Below are 13482 nucleotides of genomic sequence, written 5' to 3' on the forward strand. Positions count from 1 at the left end.
CTCTGGACATAACTCTAATAAAATACACTTTCTTTATTTATCACCAAACATCTATTGAAATCCTATGTGCTGGCCACCGTGTTTGTGGCTAGGAATACAAAGATGAATAAGGCAAGGTCCCTCTTGAAAGAGGTCTTAGGCTACTGGAGGAGACAGGTTTAAAATCCTGAGTGTGGTATAATGAATGTTATGATAAATCTTTGAAGAGGGCAGTGTCTGAGCAAAGAGTCACTTGGCCAGACCAGAGATCTGGGGAGACTTCCTTGTATACACCAGTTAGGTAAAGGAGGGAATGGAAGGAGAACCTTCCAGGCAAGGGTGGCAGGGAGGGAGGAAGGAGACATGATACTTTTGAGATTTAGGCCTGATTCCTTTCTCTTCTTACATAAAAGTTCCAGACTATGTTTATTACTGCCTACTTTGTGTATCCTCTTTGATATATCTGCAGATATCTTAAAAAGGCCAAAACAGAACTTTTGATCCCTCTCCTCACCTGTTCTTCTCTTAGCCTCCCCATTTCAGTAAGTGGCATCACCAGGCAGACAGTTGCACAAACCCAAACCAAGGAGTGATCCCAGATTGCTCCTCCTCTGTCTCCCCCATCCAACCATCCTCAAGCACAGTTGCCTTTACCGCCCAAATGTACCCAATCTTTTCACATCCCTTCATCTTCAATGCTACCACCCTAGAACAAACCATATTATAAAGCTCAGCTTCTGAAATACTTCCCTAATTAGGTTTGCTGCTTGCCTTCTTCCCCTTTACAGTCTATTCTCCACATCGCAGTCAAGTGATCTTTTAAAACTTAACCCAAACATATCATTCTCCTGTTTAACCGACTGAGCCACCCAGGTGCCCTATCATTCTCCTGTTTAAAACCTGTAATGGGGGGCGCCTGAGTTGCTTAGTCGTTAAGTGTCTGCCTTCGGCTCAGCTCATGATCCCAGGGTCCTGGGATCGAGCCCTGCATCGGGCTCCCTGCTTGGCGGGGAGCCTGCTTCTCCCTCACATTCCCCCTGCTTGTGTTCCCTCTCTTGCTGTCTCTCTCTCTCTCTGTCAAATAAATAAATAAAATCTTAAAAAAAAAAAATCTAAAACCTCTAATGGTCTCCCACTGAGTTAAAATAAAATCTAAACTCTTATCTTGACCTATGAGGTCTATATGGCCCTGCCTTCCTCTTTGAGCTTACCTGCTACTTTCCCCTTGCTCATTGTGCTTCAGCCATGTAGACCTTCTTTCTGCTCATTAAACATGCCTAACTTGTTTTCATTTAGTGCCTCTGCACTTTCTGTTCCTTCTGTATGGGACACAGATTACCTGATACTTGCAGTGGAGGTGATTCAGTCAACTTTACTGAAAAGCCTTCCCTAATAACCAACCACTTTAGCTCTGTTCCCACCCATTTGCTATGATAAAGACTTCATAGCACTTAATCACTACCTTAAATTATCTGATTATGTTCACTTGTTCCCTGTCTCCTGTACCAGAAGGCAGGCTCCATGAACCAGGCTCTCTGCAGATCTCTGTCTGTGTCTAGAATGGCCAGGCCCAGAGTGGATATTCAGTTCTCCCTCTTCCCACAACTGCTCAGTCCTTGCTCATGCTTTTGCACTCACTTAGAACTCCTTCCTTCCATCTGTGTGTGGTGCTAGCTTAGGACCTCCTCCATGACATTCTTTTTCATCTTTCTCTCAGATATGGGGTTTTGTCTGTTCTGCTCAGATTCATCCTTGAGCACACTCCCATTATTCCGTGGGTTGTCTCAACACTAGCTGGTCAGTGTGTTGAGGACTGGGCAAATACTATAAATTAATAATTGATTTTAGTGTTCTGAATTACCACTTTTATTCTTTGTTCTTTTTGGTATTTTAAAGTAAAATGCATTGCTTCTTCTTCCTTCCAGAAATCTTTCCTGTTTGATAAACGGCCACTCAGTCCTGAGATTAATGCTTTTAAACAAGAAGAATATTCCCAAAGTCTCCTGAAACAAATGGATAACAGACGGGAAAAGGAAATAAAGCAAAGACAAAACAGAGAGTTGATGGACCGCCTAGAACAAGTGCAACTCACAGAGGAGTGAGTCTAGCTGACAGGCCCTGAAAAATGGGTTCAGAATTTTCATGTGAGGCTTATTTCCATGTGGGATTGATTAGCACAGCTGTAACCAACTGAGCAAACCAACCCAGCTAGCCACCAGTACCACAGCATGACATTTCATTAGAAAAATGAAAAAGCTGTTATTATTATGACCGTTAGAGTAATGATTAGCAATCTATAATTAATGATAGAGTATCACTTTGTATTGTTTTGTGATCACTAATACTGGCAGATGGAGGAGGGGACTTGCCTTGAACAAGCAGCATTCTCAGCTATTCCCAGTTGATCTCAAAGCAAAGCTGGGGTTTTGTTGTAAGTAGGGGTGTCCCACGGAAGCCAGGGGCAGGAGTGTATGGGGGACTAAGAGGACTAGAACCAGGGACTAAAAAGTCACGTAAGAAATGCTTCCCTTCTGCTCATACCCACAGCTCCTTGGTTGACATCATTTTTTTTCCAGCTCAAACTTGGATGAATGTTAGTCTCAATTACAAATTTTCAGGAATGAGAATCTGACTGGTCTTGCTTGGGTTGTCTGAGGCCTGGGATAGGGTCAGAGTTCAAACATGCCTAAGGGGGTCACACTTCTACTATTGAGGTCAGGAGAGCAATTAAAGAGGCCACTGTAGTGGGAGAGAGACTCCTAAAACAAATAGTAAGCTAGTTTTTGTGACCAAAAGATTATTTTTCTATAAAATATATATGTTCCATTATACTTGCTTTATGGATCATGTGGGTTTCCTGTGGGTTGCAAATAGCAGAATCATAATTTATAATAGGAAAGATCACTTTTCTTAAAAAGGAATCTTATGGTGAATCATTTTATAGAATGAATAGACATTTCCTGCTTTCCTGTCTAGATTTTTTTTTTTTAAAACACGAGGGGTGGAGGAGTACCTGTTTTAGTTGTAGTGAATTTGGACAAAATGGTCAATCCCTTGCTCACATCTGTCCTGTCTGTCCTGTATTCAACACATTGTCCACTAGCCTATGGATCTGTTACTCCTTTCTTCATTTCTTTGCTCCTTCCTTTAAAATGAAAGCTCTAGAAGGAAGTATCACTTTTTATTTACCAGTACCTCACTCCTATTGATGCTTAGGAAATAGGTGTTAGTGATGTTAGTCTCTATTACCAGAGACAGTAACACACTGTGCCCCCCCCTTCTCTTATTCTTAACTGCCAGACTTGCTGCACAAAGAGCCCAGTATATAAAAGATAAGATGGAAGAAACACAGTGTTATAAGAGAGCTTTGGATGCACAGGTAAGTGCATTTTTTTATTTTTAAAATTATGCAGTGCTTCATTAGCATTCTAAAAATATGTATAAGAACTGTCATGAGTAGCCTTATGTGTTACCCATTTGGCGGTTTGGGGGCCCTGTTCTTTCCTCGAAGGGATTGGTGTTTTACTGTGCTGCGGTGTCGTGCGTAGTTTTTTGCCTGCTAGAATTCTGGTCTGCACGATGTGTGTCCCTGTTTCAGATGAAGAACAAACCCCTGCAACTGCCCATGTTTGAGCCAGACTCTTGTGAGCCCATCTTTGGTAAGGATGAGGGTGAGCTGATGGTGGAAAAGCACAAGCGAGAACAGAATTACATGAAGCACCAGCTGGAGGCCGCTGCCAGCCACAAGAGGAGAACCATCCTGCAGCAGCTGGTGGAACAGAAGCGGGACTTGCAGATGCTTTGGAGGACACAAAAAGAGTAAGAGACTCCAGATCTTTCTTCCCCCTCCTCCTCTCCTCCTCTCTTGCTCCCCTCTCCAACTTCCCATTTTCTGTCTTTCTCCTACAACAGCACAGAAGCAATAATAATAGTGAGCACAGTGAGGAGTAACTGTGTGCAAAATATTGTTCTAAGCTTATCAAATCCTTCATCTTATTTTGTCCTTACAGTTCACCCTATGAAGAAAAGTTATTGATTAAAAAAAAAACCAACCAACCAGACCTGATCCTACCTCTCCCTCCAGTTACCTCTCCATATTTTTCCTTCCCTTTACAGTACAACTTCTTAAAGAGGTGTCCAGATCCATACTATCCATTGGAAATACAGTGTGAGCCACAACTGTGGTGAGCCACAAGCCAGGGTGGGGGGGGGAGCGGGGAGGCAGAGGGAGAAGGAGAAGCAGGCTTCCCACTGAGCAGGGAGTCCGATGCAGGGCTCGAACCCAGGACCCTGGGATCATGACCTGAACTGAAGGCAGACACTTAACTGGCTGAGTCACCCAGGTGCCCCTCAATAGACACCGACATGAAACTTGAGCTCCTTCTCAACTTCCAATAAGCCCCCTTCCTTCAAAGAACTGTTGATGTAGTGAGCGGTACTTATCATGGCCAGCGAGGGGGTGGTGAAGGTGGCAGGGTGGGCAGGGCAGGACTGGATGCTATATCAGTGCAAATATCTTTAAATTCAAACACCAGACACCCAGTTTCTTTCTTTCTTTTTGATTTGATGAGTTTATACATTATACTACGTTCACCACAAGTGTAGCGACCATCTGTCCTGTTACATTGCTCTTACAGTATCATTGACCGTATTCCTTATGCTGTGCCTTTTATTGCCATGACTTATTCGTTCCATAACTGGAAGCCTATATGTCCCACTCCCCTTCACCCATTTTCACTGACCCTCCATGCCCCTCCCTTCTGGCAACCTTTCAGTTTGTTCTCTGTTGATTCTGCTTTTTGTTTATTTGTTTTTTTAAAGATTCATGTGGTATTTGTCTTTCTCAGTCTGACTTATTATTTCACTTAGCATAAAACCCTTTAGGTCCATCCATGTCTCAAATGACACGATTTTGTCCTTTTTTATGGCACTGTAATATTCCATGGTGTGCATGCATGTGTGTGTGTGTGTGTATATGTTTGTGTGTATATATATATACATATGGATATATATATACTACATTTTTCTTATCCATTTGTCTATTGATAGATACTTAGATTGCTTCCATATCTTGGCTATTGTAAACAGTGCTGCAATAAATGTAGTGGTGTAGATATCTTTTTGAATTAGTGTTTTCATTTTCTTTGGGTAAATACCCAAAGGTAGAATTATTGGATCATATGGTAGTTCTATTTTTAATTTTTCGAGGAACCTCCATACTTTTTCCATAGTGGCTGCACAAATTTCCATTCTCACCTACACTGCACAAAGGGTTCCTTTTTATCCACATCCTCGCCAACACTTGTTTCTTGTCATTTTGATTTTAGTCATTCTAACTGGTGTAAAGTGATATCTCATTGTGGTTTGATTTTCATTTCTCTGATGATGAGTGATGTTAAACTCTGTCATTCCCAAGCTGTATGACCTGAGCCAAAACACACGTGGGGTCTTTGAGCCCTCATTTCCTCACATGAAAAGTAAGGATAACATACCCCCTTACCTATCCTTACTCTGAGAAGGATGTGAGAGTATGTATTTGAGAACACTTTTGGAAATTGCAGAGCTCTGAACAAATACGAACTGTGGTCTTGGTTATCTCTCTTGTTGAGCTCTGGTCACAGACCCCCCCTTTTCTGTATGGGTCAGATCCTTCTCTTCCATTTCTATATCCTTTCCTACTTATTCCAGATTCTCTTACTTCTCTTCTCTCTCTTTTTTTAAAAAAGATTTTATTTATTTGACAGAGAGATAGAGAGAGCCAGAGAGCACAAGTGGGGGGGGGGGTGTTGGGAAGCAGAGGCAGAGGGAGAAGGAGAAGCAGCCTTCCTGCTAAGCAAAGAGCCCAATGTAGGGCTCCATCCCAGGATCCTGGGATCATGACCTAAGCCGAAGGCAGATGCTTAATGTGCTGAGCCACCCAGGCGCCCCTCTTACTGATCTTCTCTTTTCCAACTTCCCTGTCTCTAGTCCATCTCAAGATGTCATCTTAGGTCCTCCTGTGGCAAGTAGAGGGTCACTTTCAGAGGGGATAATTGGGTCAGTGTGATCTAAACAGGCCTGATAAAGTATTCTTTTTCTTTAAATTTTTCTGCTTTTGTTTATAAAAAATAGAACAATTCATGTTCATTAAAATAAGTCAATTGGTGGAGACATTAAAAAAAGGTTAATAATCTCCCCCAGCCTTCTATATTTTTTCCCACTCTTTACAAATATATTCAAACAATATCCACATATATATTTTCCTTCTACTTTTGTAAATGAAAATAAGACCTATGAGATCGTATACATTACTCTGCAGCCCAGTCTTTCTTTAACCTAATAATGCATCATTAATTTATATTTAGGTCAGTACATAGAAACAAAATTCATTCTTTAATGACAGCATAATATCTACAACATAGATTACCATAATTTAACTTTTGCACTATTGATAAAGATTCACTCTGTTTCCAGATGGTTTGCTATTACAACGATTTTTGCATTAAACATTTTTAATATATATCTTTATACTGGTTCTTTTGTTTCTGTTGGATAAAATCCTAAAAGTGGAGCTGCTGGATCAAGCGTATGGCACATTTTAAATATTACCAGATACCAGCAGGTTGCTTCCTAAAAATGTATGGCAATTTGCTTCCACCAGCAGTCGTGTGAGAATCCTTGTGGCCTCCCCCGTAGCCCCAGTTCATTTTCTCACTTGCTTGGCATCTAAATTAAACTGACTTATAAAACTCCCCTTTTACAAAGAATACAACAGTAGCCAAAAAGCATTTGAAAAGGTGCTCAACATTACTAAGCATTAGGGAAACGCACATCAAAACCAGAGTGAGGTAGCTCCAGGCTAACAAATGGCCTCCATACTCTGCAACGTGCTGTTTGGAATAGACGCCATTTAGCATTTAACTAGATTTTGTCTCTTCCAGGCAAGAAGTAGTTCATGTTTTATTTAATTTTGCTTATCTGAACCTAAGGGACAGGGATTCTCCACTCCAGTGAATAAAGGTAGCCAAGTAGGATGGCGAGATTGCAAATGTCGCTGTGGTTTATATCACACAATTTAATAACTTAACTCTAATCACATATCTATCCTGGAATGCCAAGTCTATGGCAGTCTGAATGAAGTAAGCAGTTAGCAAACTGTTCACTCTTCCCCCTGCAACTCATTTATGCAGATGTAGGAAAACATCTTTTACTGTTTGAAATGTATATATCACTGTAACATAGACAGTTAAGATGGCTATCTTTTCTTCCCCATAGGGCTTTATGAAAAGAAAACATATGTTTGAGGAACAGTGCCATGAGGTTTCACAAGTGCAAAGATAAAATGTGCTCTCATTTATCTTGTATTATAATATCTGTGCAATGTCCAAATCAAGAATAATTAAAGATTTTTCTTATACCACATGCGCCATGAAACATTTAATAAGTACTTCTTTTAGACTATTCAAAAAATTAGAAAGGAAGAAAACTGTCTATTCACTGGTAGACAAAACCATTAAGATGCAATTATGTTGTAAAAGGGAAAGAGAAAGAAAAGCAAAAACAAAAAAGAAGAAAAGAAAAAAGAGAGAAAGATACTACCTCATACCGGTTAGGATGGCTACTATCAAAAAACCAGAAAATAATAGGTGTTGGTGAGGATGTAGAGAAATAAAAACCCTGTGCACTGTTGGTAGGAATGTAAAATAGTGCGGCCACTGTGGAAAACAACATGGCAATTCATCAAAAAATTAAAAATAGAATTACCATATGATTCACTAATTCCGCTTCTATGTATATATCCAAAAGATTTGAAAGCAGGATCTTTTTTTTTTTAACTAAAAAAGTTCTTACTTTATTTTATTTTATTGTCATTTCAGTGTAGTTAACATACAGTGTTATATTAGTTTCAGGTGTACAATGTAGTGATTCAAGATTCTATGCATTACTCAGTGCTTATCAAGATACCCTTTACCTATTTCACTCATCCCCCACCTCCCTCCCTCTGGTAACCATCTGTTTGTTCTCTGTAGCTAAGAGTCTATTCTTAGTTTATTTTGGTTTGTCTTTTTTCCCCCCTTTGTTCATTTGTTTTGTTTCTTAAATTCCACATACGACTGAAATCATCTGGTATTTGTCTTTCTCTGACTGGCTTATTTTGCTTAGCATTATACTCTCTAGCTCCATCCATGTTGTTACAAAGGGCATGATTTCATTCTTTTTTATGGCTGAATAATATCCATTGTGAGGGTGTATATATATATATATGAAAATGTGGTATCTTCTATATATATACCACATCTTCTTTATCCATTCATCTATCAATGGACACTTGGGGTGTTTCCATAATTTGGCTATTGTAATAACACTGCAGTAAACACAGGGGTGCATATATCCCTTCAAAGTAGTGTTTTTGTTTTCTTTGGGTAAATACCCAGTAATGCAATTACTGGATTGTAGGGTAGTTCTATTTTTAATTTTTTGAGGAACCTTCATATTGTTTTCCACAGTGGCTGCACCAGTTTGCCTTCCCACCAACAGTGCACAAGGGTTTCTTTTTATCTACCTCCTCACCAACACTTGTTGTTTCTTGTGTTTTTGACTTTTAGCCATTCTGATAGGTGTGAGGTGATATCTCATTGTGATTTTGATTTGCATTTCCCTGATAATGAGTGATGTTGAGCATCTTTTCATGTGTCTGTTGGCCATCTGTATGTCTTCTTTGGAGAAATGTCTGTTCATGTCTTCTGCCCATTTTTTTACTTGGATTATTTGTTTTTTTGGTGTTGAGTTGTATAAGTTCTTTATATATATTTTATTTTGATGTAGTCCCAATAGTTTAATTTTGCTTTTGTTTCCCTTGCCTCAGGAGATATATCTAGAAAGATGTCATAGCCAATGTCAGACAATTACTGCCTGTGCTCTCTTCTAGAATTTTATGGTTTCAAGTCTCACATTTAGGTCTTTAATCCATTTGCAGTTTATTTTTGTGTATGGTATACAAAAGTGGTCCAGTTTCATTCTTTTGCATTTTGTTGTCCAGTTTTCCCAACACCATTTGTTGAAGAGACTATCTTTTTCCCATTGGATATTCTTTCCTGCTTTGTCAAAGATTAATTGACCATATAGTTATGGGTTTATTTCTAGGCTCTCTATTCTTTTTCACTGATCTATGTGTCTATGCTTTTGCTAGTACCATACTGTTTTGATCACTACATCTTTGTTATATAACTTGAAGTCTAAAATTGTGACATCTCCAGCTTTGTTTTTCTTTTTCCAGATTGCTTTGGCCATTCAGAGTCTTTTGTGGTTTCCATACAAATTTTAGCATTGTTTATTCTGGTTCTGTGAAAAATGCTGTTGGTATTTTGATAGGGATTGCATTAAATCTGTAGATTGATTTGGGTAGCATGGACATTTAAACAATGTTTGTTTTTCCAATCCATGAGCATGGACTATCTTTCCATTTGTTTGTGTTCAATCTCTTTCATTCTTTTTTTTAAAGATTTTATTTATTTATTTGAGAGAGAGAGAGGGCATGAGTGGGAGGGGGCAAAGGGAGAGAGAGAAGCAGGCTCCCCACTAAGGAGGGTCCATGCCAGGACCCTAAAATCATGACCTGAGCTGAAGACAGACACTTAACCAACTGAGCCACCCAGGAGCCCCTGTGTTCAATGTCTTTCATCAGTGTTTTATAGTTTTCATAGTACAGATCTTCCACCTCCTTCATTGTTTATTCCTAGGTATTTTATTCTTTTTGGTGCAATTGAAAATGGGATTGTTTCCGTTTTCTTTTTTTAAAGTAGGCTCCATGCCCAGTGTGGAGCCCAACATGGGGCTTGAACTCATGACACTGAAATTAAGACCTGAGCTGAGATCAAAAGTGGGACACTTAACTGACTGAGCCACCCAGGTGCCCCAGTGGGTCTGTTTTCTTAATTTCTCTTTCTGCTGTTTCATTATTAGTGTATAGAAATGGAACAGATTTCTGTACATTGGTTTTGTATCCTGAGACCTTACTGAATTCATTGATCAGTTCAGGTAGGGTTTTTTTTGTTTTGTTTTGTTTTTTGGTGGAGTTGAAAGCAGGATTTTGAGATATTTGCCCTCCCACGCTCATAACAGCATTCAGTAGCCAAGAAATGGAAGCTGTCACAGAGGGATGAATAAACAAAATGTGTTATACATATACAATGGAACATTACTCAGCTTTCAGAAAGAAGGAAATTACGACATGCTACAACATGGATGAACCTTGATGACATTATGCTAAGTAAAATAAGCCAGTCATAATAAGACAAATATTGTATGATTCCATTTCTGTGAGGTATTCAGAGTGGTCAAATTCATGGAAACAAAGTAGAATGGTGACTGCCAGGGGCTAGGGAGAGGGAGGAATGGGGAGTTGTTTAATGAGTATAGAGTTTTAGTTTTGCAAGATGGAAAGAGTTCTAGATATTGGTTGCACAACAATGTAAATATACTTAACACTATATATCTGTACACTTAGAAATGTTTAAGATGGTCAATTTTATGTTATGTGATTTTTACTTTTTTTTTTTTAGATTTTATTTATTTACTTGAGAGAGAGAGTATGGCGGGGGGGAGAGGGGAGGTGCAGAGGGACAAGCACACTCCCTGCTGAGCATGAGCTCATGACCTGAGCCCAAGTCAGGCACTTACCAGACTGAGCCATCCAGGCATCCCTATGTGGTTTTTACTATTAAAAAACACAATGAAAAGGAAAAAAAGGTTATAAGAGATATAGATAGATAGATACATGTAACAGGTACCATTCAGTCATTGAGCTCCCATTGTGTGATAGGCATTGGCACTTTTTGTATATTATTTCATTTAAACTTTGTAATGACTGTACAGTAGCTGAATTGTTGAATCAGTGCTCATTAGAGGAAAATGTGGCCATGCTCTTTTAGGACAAGTGAACCAGCACAGAGTACATTGCTGATTTTTATCAGAGCGTCCTGACACCTAGTGGCGGTTGCTGCCTATAACACAGAGCCCTGCAGAATGGGCTAAATCAATGGTCACATTTAGTGAAGTCCTTTCTAGACCTTAATGAGAACTGAAGGTAAGAGTTTTAATCTGGCAAGAAATAGACACATATAAATAATTTGAACCAGGTTTAAGATGATTCACAACAGTGGTGGCTGAGCATCTGGAGACCAGTGATAGAGACACTTACCATTGGGAATTCTGGGGCATGGTACTTGAGAGAGACACTGCAATCACTTCTTTGATATTGTGACCTTCACCAAACAGTATCTCTCTCTCTCTCTCCCTTTTTTTAAATCTTCTTCACAATGTTAAGTATTTTCTTGATTTCATTTTCCTTTGCCAGTCACTTCTGTTTCTTTTCCCCTCTCTAGCCATTCATTTGTATTCCTGTCTACTTTGTCTTGTACCATGCCTGTAGCAACTCGTGGGCTGATTACTGACAGCTGAGAGACTGGAATAAAAGGAAAGAAACCTAAAGTATAGGAAATCCATTTGAGATGATTCTTCAGTTTAGTTAAATTAGCCTCAAAGGAAGTTAATGGCTTTAAAGACTGCATTTGTTAACTGGAAAAAGGTTTCAGTTCTGCTAATTTAAACCAGGATTGAAGATGAAAGGTTCTAGACCCATAAACTATTTGAGAGCTATAATGTTTTTAGTGTTTTTCTTTGTTCATTGTTCATGCCTTTTAGTATATTTCAAAGAGCAGTGAACAAAACCAGAATGTTTCTGTTTAATCTACCATGAGGGGAATGGGGCTCCCAAGGTCGGTGCCTGCCCTTCCCTGTATTGTGAACAGAAGCAGACCATGCTCTTCTCTCCAGGCACTCGGCGGACAGAAATGCTGAGCTCAAGCGGTTGAACAGAGTCAACCAGAGCTTGCAGGAGGAGTGGAAAAGCAGTGCTGCAATGAAGAGGCAGCGGGACCTGGAGGAGAAGGCTTTCCAGCGGTAATTCCCAATTGGAACCTCCAGGGCTTTGCAGAGAAACTCCCTCTGCTCCTCGTGGACTTTCCTGAGATCCTGGCATGGCAGAGAGGTTTCCAGGGCCAACTTCAGGTCTTTGGTTGTGGCTGCCTAGCACTTCTGGTGGAGAAGAGAATTCTGGGTTCAGTAGGAGCTACTGCTGTGCTGTATTAGAAAAGCCTGTTACGGAGATGGGACTGGAGAATGCATGCTGTATGTTACATACTTGCCATCTCTGCCCCGATCTTTGCCTCCGTGTAGGCTAGCTTTATTGTCATTTTGTGGAGGGTAGGGAGGCATGCGGTGGGAGTGGGGGGGGAGGTAGGACTTCTCCTTGGAAATAACTAGTTGGAAATAGGGAGATGGACTTTCCATCTGAACACATCCAAGGCTGACAGAATGGTCATTTAAGGGGGTTGTGTGTAAGATCGGCAACTGGGAAACCGAGATGCCCACGATGGATCCAACCAAGAACATCTTCCTGACATGTATTAGATCCGTGCCCCTGTCCCCAGCTATTGATCAACAATCTAGCGTTAGGGAATCTAGTCATGGCTTTGAGAATTAACACTAACTTTGGAGAGGCGGCTATCTTTTTGTCTTACTTTCTTCATTTGTAAAATGAGGAAAGCAGACACCTGCCCGACTTAAGCTAACAGAGGAGTTTTTGTGATCAAATAAAGAGAGGTTTGGAAGCAGGAGATGCCCCCTTGGCTTGAGCTCTGGGGAGCAGTGTGGGGGGGGGACGGCAGGTGGGCCGTCGCAGGTTGGTGGTGAGCACCTGGAGGGCAGGGAGCAGGTGTGACTTCTCTTTCCGTCTCTTCTACTGTGCTGGTCTCTAAACTCGGCCCCCGGCGCGGCCTCAGGGAGCACCTGATGATGACTGCTCGTCCTCCCCTCTCCGCAGGGCATCAGACAAGCTCTTCCTCCTGGACCAGTGTGAGAAGTATCAGCGCTGCAAGCGGTGCCAGAGGCGCACCTCCAGTGTGGGTGAGAGCAACCTGTGGCCCCTCAACAAGTACCTGCATGGCTCCCGGTTGTTCGTATAAAACCCAAAGTTTGGATCCCTGGTTTCCTGGGGAAAATTTGTATCGTTTCAATGTTTAGGTATGATGGTGAAACTACCTATTTTTACTTTAAAGGGAAAAAGTTATTGCACTGTTTTGGTGCTTTCAGGAGAGGATTGCTTTTTCACCCCTTAATGCATTCATACAGGCAGGGTCTCCCCTCTGTCTTCCTTCTGCCCCCACAGAACCCTGCTGCCACTGGGGGCTGGGGCTGGGGGACCCAGCCTCATTCTGGCTCCCAAGGTGCTGCTGACCCCGCCCTGCCACTCCATGATGTTGTGTAAGACACTTGGTCTTCATCTGTAATGAACAGTGTCCTAATAAATATTTTCTACATACCTGACTGTGCATCATGGTAAATTTTGCCATCTCTCCCCAGAGAACTGTATATGTGAACATTCCAGAGGTAAATCAGGTTATTTGCCACAAGTGGTCAGAGCAATGCTTTCTGAGTTTTCTAGTTGAAGACACACCTGGGACT

At 40.8% G+C, this 13482-nt stretch overlaps 1 protein-coding gene across 1 annotated transcript in view; it reads left to right on the forward strand.

Annotated features, from left to right (window-relative positions):
* The window catches only part of CCDC81 (coiled-coil domain containing 81), a 53630-nt gene extending 40362 nt beyond the window's left edge, over positions 1 to 13268 (forward strand). Inside the window, exons 11-15 of the mRNA XM_044919778.1 lie at positions 1905 to 2077; positions 3280 to 3358; positions 3578 to 3798; positions 11794 to 11919; positions 12842 to 13268. Coding sequence (XP_044775713.1) covers positions 1905 to 2077; positions 3280 to 3358; positions 3578 to 3798; positions 11794 to 11919; positions 12842 to 12983 — 741 coding nt within the window. The 3' untranslated portion in view covers positions 12984 to 13268. The remainder of the gene's footprint in view (positions 1 to 1904; positions 2078 to 3279; positions 3359 to 3577; positions 3799 to 11793; positions 11920 to 12841) is intronic.
* The last annotated feature ends 214 nt before the right edge of the window (positions 13269 to 13482 follow it).

The sequence above is a fragment of the Neomonachus schauinslandi genome, chromosome 11 (genome assembly GCF_002201575.2).
Source record: "Neomonachus schauinslandi chromosome 11, ASM220157v2, whole genome shotgun sequence".
Classification (NCBI taxonomy): domain Eukaryota; kingdom Metazoa; phylum Chordata; class Mammalia; order Carnivora; family Phocidae; genus Neomonachus; species Neomonachus schauinslandi.